Source organism: Perissodus microlepis, chromosome 4 (genome assembly GCF_051167445.1).
Source record: "Perissodus microlepis isolate ML-2025 ecotype Zambia chromosome 4, ASM5116744v1, whole genome shotgun sequence".
NCBI lineage: Eukaryota > Metazoa > Chordata > Actinopteri > Cichliformes > Cichlidae > Perissodus > Perissodus microlepis.
This window is the reverse complement of record NC_140464.1, coordinates 28876397-28903229: the sequence shown is the minus strand read 5'-3', so window position 1 is coordinate 28903229 and position 26833 is coordinate 28876397. Positions and strand designations below refer to the sequence as shown.

The window sequence follows — 26833 nt, the reverse complement described above, 5'->3', positions numbered from 1 at the left end:
TTCATGTTTTGTTTTGGGGGGTTTTGTATTTTGGAGTTTATTTTTGCACCATCCACCTGTAAGGAGAAGCATTGGAGCATGACCTTTGCTGTCTTTACTTCAGTCAAAATAAAAATCTCTAGGCGCTGAAATCTGAGCTTGTTATTGCCTCTTTTTTTCTTACATACTGCTATGATACTTACTTTAGTAAAATGTGTTGAATTTGCCATGATTTAAATCACAGTTATATTGAGTCAACAAATCATAACTTTTCAGCTGACTGCTATTTGTGGAGTTTGGCCAAATAAAGAGCACTATTTCCATTAGTCAGTTCTGAGTAATTTAAGTAAAATGTTGCGCAAAACGCATTTGTGCAGTTTTAGTTTTTTGACATTTACTGGCACCATTTAAAGAAGTTACAGATTTTGAGCACATAAGTACTTTAATTAAAGAGAAGCCATTTTGGCCTAGACAACGTTTGTCAAGTACAAAAACATAATTCAATAAGATAATGTTTTATTTGCTTTAGTGATCATTTATTTCCTCACTTGTAAATACTGGTCTTTTCATTCCAGTTAAGTTTCATTTTGTATCTAATAGAAAGAGGTTCAACGCTGCTAAAAGGAGTTTACATTTTTGTACTATAAGGTTTGTGGCTTCCATTTGCAACTGAATTCTGTTTGAGGCCGTCTGTCTGTGTTTAGATGATATAGCTTTTCATTTGCAGCACGATGGTGCGGTGACTGTCACTGTTACCTCCCAACAAGTAGGTCCTGGGTTCAATTTCACCATCTATTTGGAGTTTGCATGTTCTCCTTGTGGTGGGTACTCAAGCTTCCTACCACAGTCCAAAGACACGCGGTTAGTGAGGTTAGGTTAACTGGTGATTCTAAATTACCCATAGGTGTGTATGCGAATGGTTTTCTGTCTCTCTACGTTAACCCTGCGACCTGTCCAGAATCATACTAATCATTCTTTTGTCACAGTGAATTGTTCACGTCTTCTTATCCCTGTTCAACTTAAAAGAGCACTGAGCACACAGTGTAGGGTTCTTCTTCACCATGTGTCATAAAATGAGATGAACACTTTAAACTCCTAACAAATTGTCAAAGAAGCAAATAAAAACATGTGATCTTATATTAGCCTGACTATGTACAAAATAAAAGTAACAGGAAGGATTTTTTTTCCCCATTATTTTACATGGTATTAATTAAGTAAACCATGACCTTAGTTTTTTGTTTACACTAAATAAAGAGGAAATGAAAAATTGCTAACAAGCTGCTATTTTCCCAGAGAGGAAGAAGAAGAAAACTAGCAGGACAGCAAACGAGGTGATTATATAAGTATATATAGATATACTATTATTAAAGGAATTTATTTTAAACTAATAGCTATGATTGGACCAGGATCGTGGTTTAATGTAAAAGAAGAGATTGTATAATGTGCTAAAAGGTAAACATTAGGCTAAACCTCTTTTGATTTATACTGGGGCAGCCCTTCATTCTGAAACGAGCCACTTTAGCTCCTGTCCTGTTAAACCAGCTTTCTTCTGATGAGCTACTTCTCACAAACAGCAGGTGGGTGGGCCTTCTGTGCACAGAAGTCCACAAACTGCTACAAGAATATTTCAGATTTTAAAATATTTACATTTTTGTTAAAATATTTCAGCAAGACTATTTCATAGGATAAGTCTGTATAGATATACTTTGCATGACTTGTTTGGGATGTTTTGGTTTTGTTTGTCTAATTCATAATTAATTAACCTTCCTCTAAAGTACATCACCCACATGAGAAGTGACACTGTGGGAAATGTGACCTCTCCTTATTTAGAGAACATTTTAATCCCAAAAAGCTAAAAGCTTTAAGGGGAACAGCTCTTACTGTGTTGCCAGGTTTAACCACTTTTTGCTCACAGTGGTTGTGGTGTGAAGCAGACATGCAGTTTAACTTCCATGTCCCACAAACCTTTCTTTAGTGATCAGGAGAGAACCATATTACAATAATGTATCACTAAAAATGAATAATCTGTCATTTCTTTATCAGTTCAATTTCAGCTATAATGAAAATGGGTTGAAATGATTAAAATTGTTTTTTTCAGCATGAAATAAGAAAACAGGGCAACCACCAAAACAGCTAGTCCACTGATTACGTCAAACAGATAACAAACCAGGTTTGAGGAAAAGAAATGTCAGATGGATGTGCTCATCTTTGAACTTAGCATTAAAACTGAAAATATTCTGGAGATGAAAATACTCTTCAAGATATGTTCAGATAACCTCGAGTCCACATTCTAGTTATGGTCGGTTAGATCAATCAAGACTGATTCTTCAAGATTAGGCAGTCGATCAAAGTAAGAAATGATCATGATGTCTCTAAGTGGGAGAAGAATAAATCTATTTGGAAGGTGAGAACTCTCTTAAACAAAACATAACAAGGCTGCCTCAGTCTGCTGTGGCCGTGGACAGAGGATTACTCTAACTGGTGGGTGTCCTGTTTAGCAGTTGAGAAACCAAATCCCACAGCTTCAGAGCACTAACTTACACAATACTTCTTATCCATAACGAACTTTTGATGTTGTCATTTTGCCCCAGTTTTGGCTCCTCAAAGACTGATATGAGCTTTCATCTTCTAGCTCAAATGTCTGGCCCTCTATTGCCTTGTCTCTTGAGAGTCTTACTCCCCTTACACAGTTCTGGTCAAAATCCTGTCTCCCTCATACAGCTCTCATATACCATTAATGACATGGCCTAACAACACAGCTTTAGATTTAGGTGAGCATTGGGTGCAGAGGATGGAGTTAAAGTTTTGCTTTGTTGATATTCAGGAACAATTTAGAAAATGTTTATGCAGGAATGTTTTCTGTCAACCACAATTCATGAATCCAAAGTTCCTATGGTGTCTGTTCACTGATCACCTCTGCCAGCCAAGCCACGTGAAGGTCTTTGCTGGTGTTATTGGCCACATTCAAACATTAAATATGTCCACAGTCACACATTCAAACATTAAATGTTTGAATGTGTGACTGTGTAACTGTAATTTACAAGCTAAGTCACTTAAATGCAGGTAGCCATTACCTGCATTTAAGTGACTTAGCTTGTATGCCATATGCTATTCAGTTTACTCTGATGTCCTTAACAAGTGTTCAAAATCCAGCACACTGTAGTGCTTTTAGAAAATAGTAACTTTAAGTTAATTTAGTTACTAGGCAGAAATTCATTTTGGTTATAGTAAAAAAAGAAATATTAGAATTTTGTGTTAGCTTTTAACATAGAGGTGAATAAAGTCTTTTAAAAAGTGTTGTGTCATTATTTACTTCATCCCACATACTCTCAGTGAGACAGCACACTTTCAAAGTCTCAGTCTGGGTCACTTATGAGGAATGACAAATCAGCATATTTTCTCCAGCAGTATCATGGCCTTGTGCATACAAACCCAAACAGGCTATGACCATGTGTTGTCTTTAGCTTTTTGATGGCAGAGCATTCCTGACTTCACTGGCACATGTTAGCAAGCAGCACTGAGCTCATAGAGCTTAAATAGCACGGTGGGAGGGCCGGGACAGAGCAGCTGGGGTATATAAAGGACTGCCGTGTAGATTCCCAAACTAAGAGAAGAGTCAATACGGAAAAACTGAGGAAGCTTTCAGTTCTCACTGGACCCTGAAGATATCTAGTCAGAGGCAGGAACCTGCAATCAGAACAACACTGACATCATGTCCCAGCACGCAGCCTTGACCAGCTTGTTTGGCGATGACCCTTTCTTCAGTCATGAACAGGTGCTGTGGCCTCTCAATATTGAAGCCCTGTCTTCTCTCCAGCGAGACTTCTTCAACCGGAGAGCCAAACTAGCTGACAGCCTCCTGAGCCAGCTCTATGATGGGCCCCAGCTGCTCAACTTCAACCAGATGCCCCTAATGTCTAACACATTGAAGCGGTATGTACAGTAGCCCAATTTTACTAGTGGATATACCTGATTTGGTGTTTGTTCAAACCTACAGATTTGGTTTTAACTTAACCATCCATAAGATCACCACTGATCTGCCTAGAGTTATGGTATGTTTTAGCCACATGCTAAATACTAAAATGCTAAAAGTGGTAATGAAGTCTTATACGTTTTTGGCATCAGATTTTCTACTAAAAGATATTTTATTTGGCTTTTCTAAACAGGTAAAGAATCTATTAAAAGGGTAGAATGCTACCTAAGATCTACTCCTATCTTAAGCTTAAGCTTTTTTGGGTTGTCAATGATCAGTTTAGACATTCAAACATTTGGGGTTTTATAAAAAATTGAAAATTCTGTAAAAAAAAAAGAAGAAAAGAAAAGATACGATGATGATAATAATAATAAATAAGGCAAGCTTTAGCAGAATCCAAACCCTACCCCAAACACAACTATAAAAAGGTTAACAGCCTTTGTGGGTCCGGAGCAATGATGGAGAAATTATTTCTAATACTGATTCACTTTCAGGCTGAGTGATGATGAAGAGCAGCAGAGAGAGCTTTCCACTACAGAGACCCACAAGGAAGTCCAGCCAGCTAATGAAAACAACGGTGACCTCCTGGTGACACTAGATGCTCGCGGTTATGCCCCCAGTGACATCACTGTCAAGCTGGAAGGCCGGTGTCTGGCGGTCGTGGCCATGAAGGAGGCCGGAGCAGAAGAGAGCCAGTCCTGCTCTTCCTCATCCTCCTGTGCGTCCTTCTGCTCCTCTGCATCTTCTCAGGCAGGGTTCGCCCAGAAGATCGACCTGCCTCCTCACCTGGATCTGTCCGGCCTCTCCTGTTCCCTGATGGATAACGGACAGCTGCATATCCATGCCCCTGTGGCTAAGCAAACAGCTGGAGAGGAACGCCAGGTACCCATTCGTTTCAGGACATCGCTGGAGTTTCCCATCAAAAAGGACGACACAGAGGAAGAACAAAGAGACTAGTGCATATGTGCCCCCCAAAACACACACACACACACACACACACACACACACACACTTATATCTATAAGCACATTTTTGATGAGTTTATTTATATACACCCTTCCACAACAAAAAGACTCTACAATGAGTAATGTTTACAATTATTAGATAAAGACAACTTTTTATTTTATAACAATGTGCAATTTGTATCAACTGTAAAAATGAAATAAAGTGTCAAATGGAAAATAATATCATATAAAATTGGCTTTTGCTGAGGACTACTGTGACCACATGATGGTGCCAACAGCCTACTCACACGAGGAGAATGAAGGAGTAAAAAGAAGTCAGCAGACACAGATGGAAGAAGAGAACAAGAAGAATCCTAAAAGCTGGCATTAACTCCCCTAAGGTGGCTGAATTAGTATCCTTAAAAGGTTCAAGTGACATTTGGTTTCCTGGGGCGAAGTTATTTGCCGGCGTGCTGGAGCTGGTGACGAACAAAAGGAGCAGTTTAACATTTTATGAGTCCTACCCTGAGGTGTCATGATAGAGAAGAGAAGAAATAAAGGCATTATTAGAAAAGGTGAACAGAATAGAATGAAAGGGAACAGAAACATTGGCAGTTTCTGAGGGATTAGTTCAACCAAATCCTAACTTTACTTTTTCTTTTCTATGACAATACCTTTAATTTGTTTTTTTCTTAAAGATCTGCTGCCAATGCAAATAAGGTAACTAAATTTACTTTATGATACTAACTTGGGCTTTAGGAAAACTGCACAAAAGGTAATATCTTCGCTAATACCCTACCAGACATAACCAAAATAAGAAGATAATATTATTAGATTACTATTATTAACAATTGTACCACATGAATCAATGAGACTTTATCAGAATGTTGCAAATTTATTAAAAATCAGGAAATCTTTAAGAAAAGTTTCTTTATGCTTTGATGTGCTATTCTAAAATTTGGTCAACTGCTCAGTCTTCTTTGGTTTAATTATTCTTGTAGTTGTTGACATTGTCAGCAAAGACACACACATTTGTGTATGAAAGGTCAAACAATTGCGCTGCATGCCAGGATGAAAATCAATCCACAAAGTCCAAGACACTCCCTGAAGACTTCTGCAATTATCTGTAGTGAGGAATAGATCAGGACGAGGGTTAAGATCTATTTCTACACCCTTAAGTGTTTCCTGAAGCATGGCGCTCTTGATAATTGTAAAATAAAAAATATTAGTGCTCTGTAGAGCTAAGTTTAACCTTGATAGAAGAAATAACCAAGAACTTAATGATCACCTTAGCAGAGCTTTAGAAGTCCATTGAGGAGACAGAAAAAGTGGCCAGACGGATGACTATGAGGACTAAATCAAGCCTTTGTAGGGCTTGGAAGAAAAACAGAATTCAGGAATAACTATGTCCTTCACCAAACCATACTGAATTGACCTCATTAAATATCTGTGAAAAGATCTGCAAATGACGCTTCACAAATGGTGCCTTTTTACCCTGATTAAAGGTCACAAAATGGGGCAAACTTTTCAAATCTTGGACCAAAGAGGCTGTAGATACCAATCCAACATATTTAAGGTTGTTGTAGGGACATCTTCAAAGTGGATGAAAGGTCTTACATAGACTAATGGATTACTGAGTATAAAAACAGCTTTTTCTCTGTTTTATTGAAGCTGACTCTCACAGATCGACAGATACGTACCAGGTCATAGCAGTAGTGAGATAGGTCTCTCATTCCAGCTCTTTACATATTTGACTCTTGTAAAAGACCACTTGGCATCTAATACAAACACATAACAAACATAACAAAACAAAGTACATGCACACTGGGAGCACATGAACTCCCATTGCTGACAAACAGAGACGTTTAATGACAGAATGTCAGAAGACATGAAATTTGACATTTGAATTTCCACAGTTCAAAATTCTTTATTTCTTTTTTTTTAATCCTCTCCTCTCTGGCAGCTTTTGCAATCAGTATTAAGATCTGATTGTGCTGTTGTGCCAAATACATTTTGCTTTTCCAAGATCAGCTCTGTAAATTCTCTATAGGCAGACTGGACTTCCCAGCATGGGCCAAACTGCCCTATGCAGCGAGGCAACCAAGAGGGCGCAGACCAGCCCAGTGCAAGGAAGCACCCAGCCAGAGACCAGGTGAACCCAGGCACCAGATCCCCATGCCCCACTCACAGAGCCACCCAGAAGAGGGTTGAGTTCATGTTTGGGCATAGAGAATGATCGCTCTGAATTTGAGTGGTAGCGGCTAGCATAGACCAAAACTCTCGGTAAAACCATCTGGTCCTGGGGCTTTATCTTGTTAAGAAATTCTGCAATGTCAGCGCCGGAAGGATTAATCTGTGATGAGTTTAAAGCTTCATAAAAATCTTTCAAATATTTATTTATATATTTATATGTTGTTGGTCATGAGCAACGATTCCAGTGGAATCCTTTAAAGAATAAATACTTGTTTTGGTTTTTTTTATTTAGCTTTAACTGGTTAGTAAGTTTTTCAAACCCAGCCTTTGCCTTAATTGTTTCATTTAGTTCTACTTCTCGTTTTGTCAGGTTGGTAATTATATGCTCTTGTGGTGAGGCAGCATAGGCAGATTCTAATGATTTCATTTTTTGTTCTAGTTCTAATACGATTAGAAAGCACTTTCGCCTTGTTTTACTTATGTGAACAGTAAGATAATATTTTGCCCCTCATTACTACCTTTCCTGTTTCCCATAGAACATGTGTTGATGTCCCTGGTAGGTCATTATTATCTAAATGTATTGCCCATTTCATTTTGAAATAATTAATGAAGTCTTGTTCTTTAAATAGTGATGTATTAAATCTCCAGCTCCTAATTAGTGGTGTGACTCTTTTCTGTGTCAGACAGATAAATACTAGTGTATAATCACTGATAGTGATAGAATGAGTGTTTTTAATATCCCTCATAATGGAGCTGGAACTAAAAAGTAGTCTGAGCGACAGTGTGAGTGGTGTACTGGTGAAAAGAAGGTGTAATACTGAGAGTGGGGTGATGTGAATGCCAAGCATCACAAAGACCAAACTCACAGCCACATCATTTGACTCACTGCTGTACTGAGACAGGTTGAAGTTTCCTCCTATTATAAGTGTGGAATCAATTCCACGTAATTCCATGTGACAAACCTCAGTGTGGTCATGGTGGAGTATAGAATTTACACCAAAACTGTGTGTTTATCTGTCTGTCTTGTATGGCTGCATGTTAGTGTGTGTGTGGTTGGTATGTCTGTGACTGTGCTGTATGTTTCTGTGGTAAAACAGCAGCATTGAGGCAGAGCATACATAATGCTGAGAGCTGAAGGAAATAGAAAAGATGTGAAAGGTGATATAGGGAATAAGTCACACAGTTCAGTTCCAATTCATACAAACCAATTTAACCGAAACTGAACAAGAAGAGTGGTCATCCTTATTAGTACTTTCCCCCATTTAGGCCATTTTGACAAAGATGAGGGGTCAAAATATATTTTCTTTTCTTTTCTTTCTTTAAATTTTATTTTGCTAAAATCAGTTAACAGTAGCATTTTATTGTTTTCAGCCAACGACAAAATATCAGCATTTCATGTTAGTGTGACTTGCACTCTGTGCATTGAAAGGTTCATCACACTGTTTCTATAATATGTTTACAGGTGTGGAGGAGGTACATAAAAGCGGAATAATAGTACATGTATGAGATTGTTTATGTCACAACTTCTGCATTCTCCTTGTATCAATGATTTCAAACAGTTGTGACAAACTTGTCTCTCTCCCTCTAATTTTTCATAACTGTCCTCCCAGAAATGTCTTCACAGGACCTGCAGGGGTTCATAGTGTGTAGGTGTGCGTGATTGTGACTATGCATAGATTTGTGTCTAAGTGTTTGTATGTGCGTAAGTTCTTGCCTTTCTAAAACTAAACGTGCTCACGCATGTAGAATGATGTCATCCAGAGTGAGGGCTGTTCTCTGCCATTGGAGTAATACAGATGTATGTGTGTGTACATGTTTAGACATCTTTGTGAGGACAGAAATTGGCATGCCACTATACTTGTGGGGACCAACAGTCCCTAATGGGGACAAAATGCCCATCCCCACTAGTTTGAAGACATTTTTGAGGCTCAAAATGTGGTTTTAATGTCAGGGTCACAGTTAGTTTTGGAGGTGAGAAGAAAAGAATCAAAGGGTTGAAAATGGCTGCAGTGCAATGAGGGTTGCAATGAATAGCAAGACTTTGCCCTCGCATATATACTTTTGCAGGAAATGTCTGCACATTTTCCTTGCAGACAGTTATAAGGTCATAATAATGATGGATTTTACAGTCCAATAAGGTGGCAAACTCAGTTTCTCCTGGAGAAGGACTCCCTAACCGGAGGATGCTGTTAAAACTGGCAGACACTTCTCTCTATGCACAAGTCATCTCAATAATCTGCTTTGTGCATGTGTGAATTTACTTGCAGTTCTTTGGCTGATTTCCCAAAAAATGTAAAAACCCATCTTTGGTACAGCAATAAGTCGAAATATGTAAGAACAAAAAGGCAGATACCTGTTAATTTTACCCAAAGGGAGTTACAATTATCACATCATCTGCTCAGTTATTTCCTCCTGTGATGTTATTGTCCTGTGCGAAGAAATGTTCCACAGAACTTCCAAACTGAAAAAAACTCCAAAAACTAATAAATAAACATCAAAATACAGATGAGAGAGACTTCTTAAACCAATTTTGTGTTATTTAAAGAGTATTTTCATCAATCTTGTAATGTACTGCCATCTTGTGGCAGTGGGCTGCCCACAGTGGGCCATGTGGGTCTGTCCATAGTGACCCCGCATGAAACCTAAAGGGGGATATTTGCTAGGTGAGCTGTCAGAGGTTAGTGGAAGAAACAGTTATTTAATATTATATTATAAACTCACTGTCACGATGTGCTGTGCGGGTGGTGGAGAGCTGATCCAGAATGCAGGGCTCCTCAGAAAAACATAAATTTAAAATGTAGTTTTTTCTAGCTAGCATCAGCAAGCTTTTTGAAAAATAGCAGTATTAACTGCAGCAGACTGATAGACTGGCAGGCAAACAACGTGAAGGGATATGACTACATGACAAAGAACAAAGTGAAACTAAGGACTTAATATGCAAAAGAGGTAGATTGGGAGATGGAACACAGCTGGGGAAAACAAGGCACAGGTGAACAAAGTCAGAACGATGACATGGGACACAAAACTGAACATAACACCAGTGTTGGGAAGGTTACTTTTAAAATGTATTACACTACAGATTACAGAATACATGTGCCAAAATGTATTTTGTAACATATTCCATTACGTTACTCAATGAGAGTAACGTATTCTGAATACTTTGGATTACTTAATATATTATCATGCTATTTACAACTACATGAATGTACTATTGCTGCGTATTTTAGGGTGTAGACATCTCATATAGAGAACTATTCCACGCATATAAAACAGGTCCGCGGCTCCGAACCGTAGTAAAGGGACCTCTGGCTAATACGTCGGGTTCAGTGTCGGGCTCTTAGCCGAAAACTAGCTTTACTTTGTTGTCTGGGTCAATTTTGCTAGCGAGAGACAGAGAGAGGCGTTGAAAGGCTGCTCCAACTGAACTTATTGTTTCAGAGGAAAACACGAACACGGTGTACAGTCGAGTCTTAATAGCTTACTTACAACTGGGCTCGTCAGGCACTCTGTTTGGCTGCAGTGGTTATTATTATATTTACATGATTCCATCTCCTGTTTCTGCTCGGTGACAACTCGTACTTTTCCACTCTCCTTTTTCTCCCTCCTCGCGCTCCCAGACACATCACGGGTATGGCAGTCCATTCTCCCTGCAGCACAGAGTACACTGCCCATGAGGCTACATTCTTTAGGGCTATGCCTGTAACACTCTGCCTATTGCCTTCATATTAAATCATAATAATTGTATAATAATTGTTAAAAATATTTCTTCACATCATTACCAGGCATTAGAGCCTCTTAATGCGTGTTTTGTTTGGGTTTCCACCAACGTGGAATTACCAAAAATAGAGAGGGCATAGCCTAACATGTGAAACTGGAAAAGACCACTGTGTAATCCATTTATTTCAACAAAGTAACTGTATTCTAAATACCACCTTTTTAAACGGTAACTGTAACGGAATACAGTTACTCATATTTTGTATTTTAAATACGTAACACCGGTACATGTATTCTGTTACTCCCCAACACTGCATAACGCATGCAGCAAAAGAGACTATCAAAATAAAAAAGGAAACTAGCACTGAGCCTGAGAATTACAGATTTGACAAAGACAAAGGGAGAATAAACAGAGACATGAAATCACCAAAATCACCAAAAGACTTCAAACAGGAATCCTTACAAAAAGTAAAAACAAGAACACAAAACTAAAAATACTCGTAACTAAAAAAGAGATCACAACTCAAAACACTTAGTTGAAGACACAGGAGCACGGCACTAGCATCATATCAGCTACCACAAGCCCCAAACAGATTTAACCTTATTAGTAGATATCTGTAATGTGTATGAGAATGGAACAAACAAGAGAAGCCTATTAATCACAGGTCATCACAAACTGACTGGATGGGTTAATGTATAGTGAGCACATTCATTTATGCCTTTTTTCTGGTGGCTCAGCTTAAAAAAATATATAGCACATATATTTCATATATGTGTATGCATGTGTATGCATATATATGTGTATGAGTAATATATGCTGCTATATACAGCAGCATATATTACTCATATTACAGTATGAATGCATATTAAAGTATATATTACAGTATGGATTCAAACCTACCCACAGGGAAAAAAAGTGTATCATTTATCATTTAACATTTATCTGGAGGCTCAAGCGCCACCTCAGCTACAGTTAGCTCCAGCATGTAGCTTTTTCAGACATTAGCTTGGTGGACTAGCTTGGGGATAAAATCTCATCAAAGAGAAAAGAACATGGCATTAAATATCCTGAGGTAAATAATTGACTTGTTTCTGATTCTGAAACAAAAAAAAGTATAAGTAAAATTGTATTTGAAATCCTAAGTGAGGTGACAAAATGTGTAGCTTTGGGCTGTTACATTTTAATGTCTCAGCACTGTTCAAAGGTAGATCCTCTCTGATTAATCTACTAATGTCACAGTAGCACTGGTGTAAGCAGCACCAGCGAGAGTTTTGTCCTGCAGGCTCAATTTTGTACCCAAGCCAGCTCTAGCATCAGTGTGTGCTCTACTACAAACTGCCAAAATGTGACTGATGACTTAAATAAAAATTAGATGTGCATAACCTGGAGGAAACACTTCATGACTTGCTCACTCATAATAGGCTAAAAGCAGAAATAATGCTGGTTACATTTTATATTATAGAGCTCTGGATTTTCTGTCATAATACTTCCTGAAATTTGTGATTTTGTAAACACAAGCAGCAAAGCTATTCTCCCTAAACAATTATAATTATAATTTAAAATCAAATTAGTTTACATTTCATAGCATTTCATGTTTCTGACCCTTACTTAGGCTCATATAAAATTTCCAAATGCTGCTTTGGTTTTGCTTTTGATTCCCATGCTAAAAGTGGATGGACTCTTATTGTGAGTCATCTTGGCTCAAGATGTGCACCAAATGGTATTACTGTTATGACATGTGGCCAACTGATTCATCATACTTGACAAATGTGGAATTATCATGTACTGACACTTTTTCCACAGTAGTAGAAGAAATGTAAACAAACACCTCTGTTGACTACAAAGCTGCATTTCATAGGTTGTGTTCAGTATCGGGTTCAGTAGTTAGTCTGAAATGCCACTGCGAGAGCACATCACCCCAGTTTCATCCTCTTCCGCTGGCTTCTAGTTCCTTTCAGATTTTAAGATTATGTTGCTTGTTTTTAGGCTTTAAATGAACTCGCCCCTCCTTATTTATCTGTGCTTTTAAGTATCCACAACTCATCAAGAACACTGAGGTCTTCTAATCGGATGATTCTGAATGTTCTCCGGACAAGGCTAAAAGATATATGGAACTGGTCTTTTTCCAGTTTTAGGACCTGACCTGTGGAAACGCCTGCCTAACCCTTTCACGCATAGTGGTCACTACAGTGGACAGCTATTCAAAGGCTGTTTTCTTGTGTTTGTGTCAGTGTTGATGGTATTACTTGCACATAAACCACTACATTGGACACTGATGTGTCACTCCATACCCTGTCACCCACATCACAAAGGTGATGTCATCCACATAAGTGGACATGTACTATATGAAAAATACATGTTTAAAAAATGAAGTTCAAAAATAATTTTTTCATGCTTGATTGAGGCTGATTGAGGTTGTCATAATTCATGCTGAAAGGGCTAATCAAATCTTTATAATAATTAACAGACCTTCGTCCTGCCTCAAATCTCACCTGCTTTCCCTGAATTTTAATATGTGCACTGACATCTAAGTCTCAGCCTGCTTTATTGTATTTTATATTATTTTATTTTAGTGTATTTTATTGTTTTTATTGTCCTTTATCATTGTTTTATTCCTAGCTGAACCTATAAAGCACTTCGGTCAGCTATAGTAGGTTTAATTGTGCAATGCAAATAAAGTTTTAGAAATTGAAGTCTCTCCTAAAAAAGCAGAAAAACCAAAACAACAAAAACTTTTTAGTATTAGCACATGCTAGCAAAAACTTACTATTCTTACTATACTATTTTTATTAGCACGTTCAGGTAGCTTTAATATAAATGACTTATTCATGCTTTACTGTGCAGCAGTGATGTGACGCATCTATTAGGAGAGTTTCTTTTTCCTCTTTTGCTAAGAGCATTCTAGTTCTGAACACAAATTTGCAAATCCCCATAAAATGGCTGTGAAACAGTCATCAAATGTAAACTATCACTTCAATTGTTACAAAAATATTTATTTGGAGTACCACAATACAGCAGTGTAGAGTAGGTGAGCCTGACTCTGTTAAGAGAAAAAACAAGGTTGTAACTCTCTCGCCCCCACATGATATGTGGCAGTGGGTAAGTGCTGTGCTCTGTGTATAAGACAGCGACTGCCGCGCCCATCGTCAGAGACAACAGCTCGGGGCGTCTGACCAAACTGTTCTCTCTGTTAAACTCAGTTAAATGCCCGCTCATCAGGTGTTTGCAATATATGTTAAAAAAAACTTCCATGACATATATTGTCCTGCCTCCCTGATGCACAAAGTTACACTTTACTAGATGAATATGTCTAACTGAGGATAACATACAGAGGGTGCAAGAAATGCTCAGCAATGAAATGTGATGCCCTCTAGCATTGCGTTTCAATGCACTCTGCATTTTTTTTGACATGTTACAGCATAAATGTTTAATGTTTGAGGGAACATGTTTTTTCTCTTTAACTATATGTAATCAAATTAAATTTAACACCTAAATCTGACCAAGTGAGTTTTGTGATTACATCAACGAGTAAAACTGAAATATACAAATCATAAAAAAGGGAAACAAATTAGTGAGTTTAAAAAAAGCTTTTCAGCGTGCAAAATACAAAGGTCTCTTGGCTGATATTATAATTACAGTGACTTACATCACTGCCTTGCCTCAAGCCTCCTACAGCAGACCTGGCAGCTTAAGTGGGGTGTTATATCCAAGAGTGCAATATTGCTATGCCTGCCTCCAAGGGACACCTCATAAGGGGGAATGGGAGTTTTTCATGCACTAGGATGAGGATGTGAAATGCTTGTGTTTTCTGCTAAATAAAGATGAATAATGGTCATTATTTTTAGTAACACACAATTGGTTCATAATGGCAACTAAGTGAAATGATGAATTTAATTTCAGCAGACGGATGAAGGGAGGCTGAAGTTATTTATTATACAATATGAAGTGAACCTGGTCATTGAGAAAGACCCATACTAACTGCTGGTGTTGCTGGCACTCTAATTGTGCTTAGCTAAGTTGAAGTTGAAGGCAGGCATCTTCTCCTATACCTGATCATTGGGCCACAGTTATAACTGTACGTCTGTGGCTCTGGTGTGGTTTAATCTTTGATTTTAGTGCAAAGTGCCACGTATGAAAATGATTGAATGTGAACACTTTAAAAGTACTATTCTTCTCATCAGGGAACCATGTAGTAATTTTTTTATTTAATGAGTTAAGATTCACAAAGGGTCTCCTAGACAGAACACGCAACAACAGGTCTATTCCATTACCAATTGTTCTTGGTTCCAGTTGTGACAGTAAAAGGGATCAGCATACTTATTTAAGGATAGGACCAATGCCCAATTTCATCTCACTATCTCTGTCCCAGCACAGAAATATCCCTTTTTTCTTTTACTCCACCACCATCAAAAATATTGAACTGCACTGCTGTCATTGTCTGTAAAATGTTGTTCTTGCCATTTTTCTGCCTCTTCTCTCATAGAGGGTAGTAGGTGTGTGTGCAGGAAATAGGGGGATCAATGGCTCAAATGAGCTTTATTGATCGAAGGAAAGGCTACCAAAAGCCCTGAGGCTTTTTGACCACTTCTTTAACCTTCTCTCATTTCTTGTTTGGTTTCTTTTTCTTTCCAGTGTTTTCTTTTTTTAATCCATGTGCCTTTCTTAACCTATTTTCCCCTTTCTATTTTTGTATGTACAGATATGTCTGACCATCCCGCTGACAACATCCCCCCTCACAACCTGTAAGGACCCTTGGGACTTTTCAATCCAGCACTAAGTGGGAGGAGTTACATGAGATCGTCCATCAAGCCGTTTCTGGCACATCATAAAAAATACGAGAGTACCCTGCATTATACAGGGGTGAAACCCAATACCCATGACAAAAACATTTGCAAATCAAATCAAATAAATAATTATTTCTGGAGGTTTTATTGCAGCACTTTCTTTGCAATGAATTAGGGGCTAGGAATATTTGTTCCTAGTGACAAGAGGGTGACCAGCTAGGCCTGTAATACTGAGGCTGAAGGGACTAAATGCTCAAAAAGAACACAAAGTTAATAAATCTCATGCAACTACAAAAGAAGCAAAAATAATAATTATTTATTAGATTGATCTCAAAATACCTTTGCATTTCCTTTTTTGCTAATTCACCCAGTGTGAGATATGTCTCGGATGAAGCAGTCTCGATTAGCACAAGTCATAGCCACCTGCTGGAATCAACCATGAAAGTGAGCTTCGACATGCGTCCCCAGTGGCTGGGACACATATCCATGGCAACATGTTGGACTTAGACCAGAGAAATAAAATGGAATTGCCACATTGTGGTCCTACCACGCACTGGGGAGGAAAATTGGTGGGTGTTCTAACAACTGGAAAGCAAACAAAACTCTGTTAGTGTGCCAAACACTGTCTGCTGCATTAATAAAGGTGAAATAATATTTTATTACAACCAGCGTGAATATTAATCAGATATCTGCATTCATTCTCAAAAAAGCACTATGTAGCTTGTCTAAAATCATTTATTAGACAGGATTTAAATAAATCATAGGAAATTGGAATTTATTTAAAGATATGAATTGTTAGGCCTGGCCAAAAAAAGAAAAATACATGTATGCAGGCCCCTTCTAGAGATTTCAACAAGCACAAGTTTGAAACAACTATTTGAATAAATCACAAATAACCTCTTTCAGTTTAACATCTAATGAAAACCTTGACTGAGTGGAATGAATGTGCATTGTATTAAAAAGCAGTTAATGCTTTCTTTTGGTTTTATTATATATACTTTATAGTTCATTTAATCATGACAATGTGTTGCTTATTGTTCAGACGCTGATATTAAAAGCTGGTATGAGATAGTGATCATATCATGTTTTTAATGAACAGCAACAGATGATGAAGTTAGCAGTGGAATGAAATACATTTACTGCATGGTGAGAAGAAAAACACAACGGCCATAATAAGATTGCTATGAAACTTGAGCTCATTACTCTCCACGATCATATTATCTTTAGATATATTAAATAAAGAGGTAGAAATGTTTCCAACACAGCATTAAGATTTATAATTTGAATACACTCTAATGCCCGTGAAACAGGCCATTTGAGGAGAATGAAGCAGTGTGAGGCACAGATACACATCAGACAATCACAGTCACTTAAAATTACACAAGCAGCTAAGGCCCACATGTGCTGGCCCCAAACCTGTTTTTGACTTTTAGTGCTTTTGTAGGATCTTTGCTGTACAATCGAAAGTGCTTTGAGGCGGCTGTTGTTGTGATTTGGAATATAAATAAAATTCATAAACCTACTGTCATCATTTAATAAATAATAATTGATTGCATTTATATAGCGCTTTTTGGGGCCCTCAAAGCACTTTACAATTCCACTATTCATTTACTCTCACATTCACACACTGGTGGAGGCAGCTACAGTTGTAGCCACAGCTGCCCTGGGGCAGACTGACAGAAGCGAGGCTGCCATATCGCGCCATCAGCCCCTCTGGCCACCACCAGTAGGCAAAGTGTCTTGCCCAAGGACCAGTGTTGGGACTAACGCGTTATTAAGTAACGTGTTACAGTAACTACGTTATTATTGTGGTAACGAGCACGGTAACTAGTTATTATGCCAAAACCAGGAACGCGTTACTCGTTACTGGGATTTAAATAGGCTCGTTATTCGTTACTTCGTGTGGTGGCTATCGCGGAGCTTCCACAGATTCAACAACATTAGCAAGTGGTGGAAGCCAGCAGGTGGATGAAGGAAAAGGGAGGCAGGAGGAGAGACCCGAAGCGGCCGCTGGTCCGAGAGTGTCAGGTGAACTGAACTTCAGGTAAGAAGTTATGACCTGCAGTCCATCTGGGTCAGATATGAACCAAGTTTAGGTGGAGTTTATTTTCGTTATGCTGACTTTTTCGTACTGCGTGCTAGCTAGCATGACGGAGTTTCTATACAGCTGGGTGGTGCTATGTTACTGATGTTGAACTTTATTTTGTTCATAAGGTTAATTATTAGAGTTGCCAACCATCCCGTAAAAAACGGAATCGTCTCGTATTCAGAGAAAATATCACGCGTTTCTTATTGAGGTGAAAAGGAACACAGTTTGTCCCGGACTTCAGCTACAATGAAAAAGACACAAAGCTGGAGTTATTCTGTGTTTACGCTGCACAGCTGCCTCTTCTTCTCTCATCCTCTCACCCTCCCTCTCCTGTTAGCACTTTTAAGCTTGATCAGCTGTTGTTAGAATTTATTTAATATTAATTTCTAGTATCAGCTGATGTTTGCTGGAGCCACAGCTGTGAACCTGCTGGTCATGATATCGGTTTGGTTATGTGATGAGAGGGAAACATGAAGATGAAACCAGGAGATGTCCTTACTGAATCATCAGAGCTGTGATGGAGAAACAGGTTTACCTTTTAGGTGACATGAATGAGTTGAAGGGAAGTTATGAACTGTTTCTGAGAGACAAATAACACCAGGATCCTTTTCTAAGTAGCTGACAGCTGGTAACTGTGCAGGGGCGGGTCTAGCAAAGTGTTGCCAGGGGTCCATGTAGGGCATTAAAGGGGAAAGGGGGGCACAAGGAAATACTTTCTTATTCTCATTTAAAATGTCTCACTTGTAAAAAAATTATTATCTGAGTCTTGCAACAAACAATTGATAGATTGATACATATATATACCATCAGAACAGTGTACATCACTGTCACAACAGTGTTTATTTTCATTCAAAGGCTTTATGATTTTTCCTATAATGGTGGGCCGGTCTCTAGTCAAAATGCCCGGGACGATTTTTTTGTCCCAGTCCAGCTCTGTATGCAGCTCATCCTCAGTCTGGTGTTACCTACGTCTTCCTATTCAGAAGGCAGAATTTCCGAGTTCTGAGTACAATCGAAAGCACCACGACTGCAGTTTTTGTGTTGGATGTAAAAAGCAGGCTAGGATAGAATCAGGCGTGGGATTTCTCTCGTGGAAATGTGCACATTATTTTTTCCTTTCTATTGGTAGGTGGCACAGTGCACTTGTGGCAAGTAAGCAAGCTAGAAGACTGGCAATCTTGCTGGGTATCCAGTTACGGAAGCAACACATTAACAAGAGAATACTGAGTAAAACCAAAGTTACTTTCCCTAGTAACTAGTTACTCTGAAAGTAACGAGTAACTGAGTTACTTTTGATAGAAGTAACTAAGTTACTAATTTAAAGTAACTTACCCAACACTGCCAAGGACACAACTACCGAGACAGAAAGAGCTGGGGATGGAACCGGTAACCTTCCGGTTACAAGATGAGCTTCCCAACCCCCTGAGCCACGGTCACCCCGACGAGGTGTGACATCAATTTTACAGATGAAAGATTGTTGTCTTTGCAGCTAGCCTCATTGTATATTTCAGGAGAACACAACATACAAAGGTTTCACTGAAGAGTATTTAAATAAATCATACATACTGCAAATTGCACCTATTATCAGAAGCACATGCAGAGCTTGCTATTTTCAGATCTGTTACATATACCACATTGAAATATCTGTCAAAATGTAAAAATTTACAGGGCGCATGTGAAGCAATCAGATTAATGCCTGAATCTAACAATTATTTGTTATTTATTGACTGTCATGAATACCTGCAGCTTCACATGTAATCAGTGTTGGGTAAGTTACTTTAAAATAGTAACTTAGTTACATTACTAGTTACTTCTCTCAAAAGTAACTCAGTTACTTCAAGTTACTCGTTACTTTCAAAGTAACTAGTTACTAGGGAAAGTAACTTTGGTTTTACTCAGAATTCTCTTGTTAATGTGTTGCTTCCATAACTTTGCCAGTCTTCTAGCTTGCTTACTTGCCACAAGTGCACTGTGCCACCTACCAATAGAAAGGAAAAGATAATGTGCACATTTCCACGAGAGAAATCCCACGCCTGGACCCTCGTTGACTGCTGCCATGATTCTAGCCTACGTCACAGCGTCATGTGCGCCTTTTACATCCAACACAAAAACTGCAGTCGTGGTGCTTTGATTGTACTCAGAACTCGGAAATTCTGCCTTCTGAATAGGAAGATGTAGGTAACACCAGACTGCAGATGAGCTGCATACAGAGCTGGACTGGGACAGAAAATTGGCCCGGGCATTTTGACTAGAGACTGGCCCGCCATTATAGGAAAAATCATAAAGCCTTTGAATGAAAATAAACACTGTTGTGACAGTGATGTACACTGTTTTGATAGTATATATGCATCAATCTATCAATCGTTTGTTATAAGATTCAGATAATTATTTTTTAAAAGCCAGACATTTTAAATGAGAATAAGAAAGAAAAGTATTTCTTTGTGCCCACCTCTCCCTGTTAATGCCCTACCTGGCCCCCCTGGCAAAACTTTGCTAGATCCGCACCTGCACAGTTACCAGCTGTCAGCTACTTAGAAAAGGATCCTGGGGTTATTTGTCTCTCAGAAACAGTTCATAACTTCTCCATCACCTGTTCAGCTCTGATGATTCAGTAAGGACATCTCCTGGTTTCATCTTCATGTTTCTCACCAGATAACCAAACCGATATCATGACCAGCAGCTTTTTTGCAGCTGTGGCTCCAGCAAACATCAGCTGATACTAGAAATTAATATTAAATAAATTCTAACAACAGCTGATCAAGCTTAAACGTGCTGCTGTTGCTTAGCGCGACATCCGCTGGTTTCCTCTTTCGGCGCAAAGTGGGCGATAAACAAACAAGAGAGCCGATCAGCAGATCATTGATCAGTTTTCATGATTGAAGTAGAAACGGGAGGGGGGAGAATGAAAGAAGAAGAGGCAGCTGTGCAGCAAAGACACAGAATAACTCCAGCTTTGTAAAGCGCTTTGGGGTCCTTAGGGACTAGTAAAGCGCTATATAAATACAGACCATTTACCATTTGTGTCTTTTTCATTGTAGCTGAATTACGGGACAAACTGTTCCTTTTCACCTCAATAAGAAACGCGTAATATTTTCTCTGAATACCAGACGGGACGGTTGGCAACTCTAATAACTTATGAACAAAATAAAGTTCAACATCATTAACTTCATAGCACCCACCCAGCTGTATAGAAACTCCGTCATGCTAGCTAGTACGCAGTACGGAAAAAGTCAGAATAACGAAAATAAACTCCACCTAAACTTGGTTTATATCTGACCCAGATAGACTGCAGGTCATAACTTCTTACCTGAAGTTCAGTTCACACTTGGACCGGCGGCCGCCTCGGGTCTCTTTTCCTTCTGCGTCCCCTTTTCCCTCATCCACCTGCTGGCCTCCACCACTTGCTAATGTTACTGAATCTGTGGAAGCTCCGCGATAGCCACCACACGAAGTAACGAGTAACGACCCTATCTAAATCCCAGTAACGACTAACGCGTTCCTGATTTTGGCATAATAACTAGTTACCGTGCTCGTTACCACAATAATAACGTAGTTACTGTAACGCGTTACTTAATAACGCGTTAGTCCCAACACTGCATGTAATGTTGCTGAAAAAGTCATCAAGTGGGTTCATTTTTCACCTGCTAATCTGCATTGATCTTGGTAGCATGTTGGCCATTATCTAAACTCAACTAGCTCCTTCTGTGTTTACTTTACTGCTCTGTTAGCACATTACACTCAGAACTTCCCATCACTTCTATCAGTGTGTTTTTGGGAATACAGCCTCATACTTGTTTGCCCCACTTAAATCAGTAAATCTGTCCCTAAGTGAGAAACACACACACACAAGCTCACCACAGCAGTTGCGTTAGACTGATGTGTTGTTCCTGGTGCTGATACAGCTGCTTATCAGTAAAGTCTGCCTGTCATCGTCTCGACAGAGCAGAGATACAGGCTTAAAGAAACACTGAAAGGCTCCTGAATATCAATCAGACTCGCTTTAAATGCAATTCTGTATCTGTGTGGGTCTCTTTGTGTGTGTCTGTATGTGTCTATCTGTGTGTGTGTGCATCACAACAATCCTAAAACATCTGTATTTGTAGCACCTATTGGCTCGATACAGCAGAAAAGGCTGTAAAAATTGTAAAAATCCAAGTATTTGGAAATTTCAATTTCAATCTGTGTGTGTGTGTGTGTGTGTCTGTGTGTGTGTGTGTGTGTGTGTGTTGGGGGGGGGGCTGAGTTATGTGCATCAACATTTAAACAGCACTGCATTTTATCAGCGCTGTTTAAATGTTTCCTGCCACTCATCTTCCTCGTTTGTAGCGATTCTAACCTTTAGAAGACTGCTATTGATACGATCAGACAGAAATACACAGATGCGCACACTGACACAGACAGACTCACATGCTCTTTGTTCAGCTTGTTGTTTCGTTATGAATAGATTTTATATGCTTCCATTAACTTCCATTATATGGTTATCCCACATGATTAGCAGGGCATCTTACAGTCATGGTATCAAATAAGTAGATCCCTGTAAAATTACTAATAAAGCCCTTGAATAGAAGTGTGTGAAGCTGTATTGCCAAGTTTTACAACTGATGAAGTATGTAATCAAAGCTCCAAATGATGTGAAATACAAAATTTTATTGGACCAAAAAATGTGTTTTTTAAATCGAAAGGCTGCCAGCACCCGAAGGGTCAAAAGAAGTTAACAAACCTAAATCTGATCAATTTCAACAGGTAATTCTGTCATTGAAGTGCGTGTATCTAATTTCAGAATGACTGTGTGAATATATTATTTGTCGGAAAGATCTCTAAAAAGAACATTAGAGCAAAACAACAGTTTGCCAACGAAAATACAAGGAAAGAGCTTCTGGAGCTTCACACGGTGCAATTCCTCATATGTGTACATGTACTTGGTCAATAAAACTGATTCTGATTCTGAAGACCAGACTTTTTGGAATGATATTCTCTTGGTAGATGAATCAAAGTTGTTTGGAAAAAAGTAATACGACACATTTTCAAACATACATCAGATGTAAAAGATCATAAGTACTTGAGGTATGTCCTAGTTGACCTTCGAATATCATGAAACCAATGAATATTTTAGCATTTTTAAATCATCAATAATTTTTAATTGAAACAAACAGGAAAAAAACTGCAATATTAAGTCTTCACGATTGGTCAAACTTTCACCAAGTCGTGATGTCTAGGCAAAGAAGGCAATACTGTCTTCTGATGGCAAAGCTGCTATCATGTTTTTTGCAAAAATCATTTCTGATGAAAAAAGGTTTTCCTTAGTTTACATGTGCTTTTTGTTAACATATATCCATGGAAGGGCAGGATGGTCCCAAGACAGAGCCATACTATTAAATTTAAGTTAATACAGGTCAAAATAAACAATAATGAAAGCGTATACATGCATTATAAGTGACTAAAGAGATCTATAATTATTAGTCACCAGGGGTCTATTAGAGGTTTGTGAAAGCAACATGTGTGTATGTGCTTGCATGTCAGGGCATTGTGACTGACTTATGTAGAGCAGGTGCTGCCACACCAGACTGACACATTAAAGTATTGCTACACTGTGTCGGGATTCACAAGGACTGCCTCATCTTCTGCTGTGAGAATCAGTGCAAGTGATCACACAGTGACGTTGGTCAGGAACTTAAGGATACGCACTGTGACACACACAACTCCTCTGGTGTCATTTGTTTTAACATTGATGGTAAGCTGAGGTTTTTCCTCTAAGCCTTTGCTGTCTCTTGTCTTCTGGTTAAAAAGAGAAAACATGTGATTATGCTCAAGATGATGCACCTGAACACACCAGTGGTTAGACTCTTTTCATTTCCAAGTTGTTCAGACTCTTAACTTAGTGGTTATCCGTAAGTGTATGTTTTTTTTAATTTGCAAAGTTAATATTATGAAAATGAGAATTTCCCCTCCAGCCAGTCTTTATTGCTTATTATTTAAAAAAAAATTGTTTATTGTCTTTTTGTCTCTTTTAATTGTTTCATTAGTCTTTGTTTTCTTTGGACATTTCAGATTATCTTGCCTTTGGATTTTATCAATAAACTTGGTCAGTCTGCTTCCTGCCTTTCAGCATCTTTGTTGCTTTTTCCAGATATCATTGTCTCAACACTTGGGTCTACTGAAGAAATAATCAGCAACAAAACACAAAACTCCAAAATGTTCTTTAGCTTTTAAACTTGGAGGCATTTTTTTTAAGTTAATCACTGCCATAGACTGTATTATTGGACCTTATGTTTATGCTTGTTGCTCTGGGACACATTTCTTATTTTAGTGAGACCTGTACAATTTTAACAAGCTATTCCATGCTCTGGTGTAGTTGGGCAAAAAATGTATCCAACCATCTGTGTAAATGACCGCAGTAAGCTGAGAAAAAACGGCAGCACTGTAAAGAGAAAAGTGGAATTTTCTAGAAGTAGTGACAAACTCTGCTTGTTATTGTAAGAGAATTTTAACATATTGTGGAAAGAATGACGAACACAATCATATATTTGCATTCTTTCAGCACTTTTTATTCCCGGTTGCTGCTCCTTAAACCCTCAGCTGCAGCTTTTCAACTGCCAGCCACACATATACTACTACTACTACTACTACAACAACAACAACAACAACAACAAAGCTCCTTAGGTCCCAGCACATTTAATAGGGGAGGTGTGATGAGCTGATCAAGCTCAGGTGTGTCCACCTCCCCCGCAGCCGCGCCACAAACCACACCCCTCCACACATATCATTGTAATCGACTAGTAATATAAAATATTTATTATAGCTTCTTTAATTAGGATTGATTAGCAAATAACTAACCCCACACCTTTAATGTTAACTTGCTAATCAATACTGGCCAAAGATATTATACGGTAGCTCAATATTACACCCACCATACAATGGGCACTTTCTGTTTGTGTCAGTATCTTGAAGTCTGCCTGTACATTCCTTCAGGACAATGTAATTTTCCAGGTCATTTCAGTTTCATTCTTTGTCTTTAATGCTGTCATAAAATCAGCTTCTATCCTTTTTTCCCATATGTCTCATTTCGTAGATTAAGTTGGAACTTAGTGATAAGGGTCACTGGCAGTGTAAACATATCCTCCTGGGTAGACACCTACACACACGCGCGCACACACTCTGTGGTCAGTAATTGCCTTGCCCTTTTAGCAATGCTTTATCACAGGTAATATTTGTGGAAGGAACTAAGGTATGTTAGCTTCCCCAAACAAACCTACATTCTCCATCAAGTGCACACAGAGTAAGCTATTGGCTACTGTGTTTGCTCAGCGAACAGAGAAGGGTTGAGTGCAAAGATGTTTATACAGCTTTCATTGACTCTGTGTGAATGATAAAGAGACAACAGAGAGACGGGACGAGTAAGCTGGAGAAATGAGTTCTAGTCATTCAGTGACTGGAATGACACACACACACACGCACACCTTCATATACGTCACTACCAAGAACTTATCTGTAGTATCTCACACACACCTTCAGACACCAAGCTACTTTTTGCACAATACTCAGTGTTTTTCACATTTCCATTGCACTGTCTTGTGTCTGTATCGTCTTGTCTTGTTTTTTTGCAATTTTTGCACACTGCACAGTATTGATAGGATTTTGTTAAGGATTTTTTACAAACCAAACACAAATGTCCTTGATTTATGTGTAAAGTTTATTTACACATATAGAGATTTATATTTGAGAGGTGACTGAGAAATTAATTAGCACACATTACAATCAACTACATTCCAATTCCTACACCTGGAAAAAAAAACACTTCCTTCAAGATTAATTTCTTACCTTCCAGGCAGTCGTTTGTTTCACTTCAAGCAAAGAAAAAAAGAAAATTAATCAAAAACCTGCATAAAGTGTTACATCTTTATTTATTTATTATATTCTCTCAAAGCTGTGTCATAATGCAGCAGACTCATTACATTTGATTTAATGGATTTCACACTTTGGACTGACAACTAATGTTTGATTGTATTTTTTACTTCTTATGTTTCAGTGGCATTGTGTTACATTTATCTTTCTCACCTCAGTGTGAGTTCAACAGAGTAATTCAAGCTGGACACAAAAGGCACACGGCATAATAAATAAGTGGTGGGGTTTGACAACTGATATCTGTCAAATTAGTTATATTTCAGTAATATGTAATATCGCTCTGCTTTCACAAAATCCTCCTTAATATAAAAATGTGAAATGTGGATTTTTCATTTTATTTCTGTGCAACATTATCCACAATGAGCCTTGTTAGAAAACAAATCTACCCCAAACCAAGAGTCCTTCATCAATGCTAGTCTACATCTAGGCTCTTTTTGGCACATTGTTGTTTTACAAATCAAGTTCAAAGTATTAGGTGTTTATAAAAGTGAAATTCCACATTGAAGTTGCTGTGATCAGTGAACAAACTTGAAGATCTTAGTCCACCAAATCTTCATTGTCACCAAAAGACCCTGAACCACAAGCTACTGACAGTTCCTATGTGGGACGTCTTTCAGAGGAAATCCTTTTGAATTCCATCTCTGCTGAATTGAAAAATCTGTGGACTGGATTTTTCCCCTAGCCTGTCACAGAGTGACGCTGAAAAACTAATTCAGGCATTTATTAATGCTAGGCTGTACCACCATTCATTATTATGCAAATGTCCTAAAAACTCCCTGAAAAGCCTTAAATTACACTCAAAATGCTGCAGTGAGAATGTTGACAAACTGGAAAGAGAGAGCATATTTATCCCATATTGGTTTCTCTTCACTGGTTCTCTGTTAAATCAAGAATAAAAATTTCAATCCCTCTAAGTAGAATGGGAGGCAGAGCCTTCAGCTTTCAGGCCCTCTTCTGTGGTACCAGTTTGGTTTTAAGAGACAGACACCATCTCTACTTTTCACGATAAAAAGCTTTGCTTTTTGCTAAAGCATATAGTTCAGGCTGGATCAGGTGACACTAAGCCATCCTAAAGCTGCAATAGGTTGCTGGGGGGCTTCCCATGATGCAGTGAGTGTTTCTTCTTCACTTGCCTCTTTTTATTCACTGTTTATACACCACTTTGCATTTAATAAACAGTTATTATTAATTATTAATCTCTGGTTTTCCTTCACAGTGTGTCTGTTGTCCTCTCTCCTCAGACCCACATGACTC

At 38.5% G+C, this 26833-nt stretch overlaps 1 protein-coding gene across 1 annotated transcript; it reads left to right on the top strand.

Moving 5' to 3' along the window:
- The first annotated feature begins 3597 nt into the window (after positions 1 to 3597).
- hspb9 (heat shock protein, alpha-crystallin-related, 9) lies at positions 3598 to 6731 on the top strand. The gene is made up of 2 exons (XM_084924815.1): positions 3598 to 3912; positions 4447 to 6731. The coding sequence occupies exons 1-2, from the start codon at positions 3692 to 3694 to the stop codon at positions 4907 to 4909; spliced, it is 684 nt and encodes a 227-aa protein (XP_084780941.1). The 5' UTR covers positions 3598 to 3691; the 3' UTR covers positions 4910 to 6731.
- The last annotated feature ends 20102 nt before the right edge of the window (positions 6732 to 26833 follow it).

Bases quoted from the DNA above. Each gene is read 5' to 3' on its own strand.
- hspb9 (XM_084924815.1), top strand. From the start codon at position 3,692: ATGTCCCAGCACGCAGCCTTGACCAGCTTGTTTGGCGATGACCCTTTC. The intron at 3,913-4,446 runs GTATGTACAGTA...ATTCACTTTCAG, and splicing joins ATGTCTAACACATTGAAGCG to GCTGAGTGATGATGAAGAGC.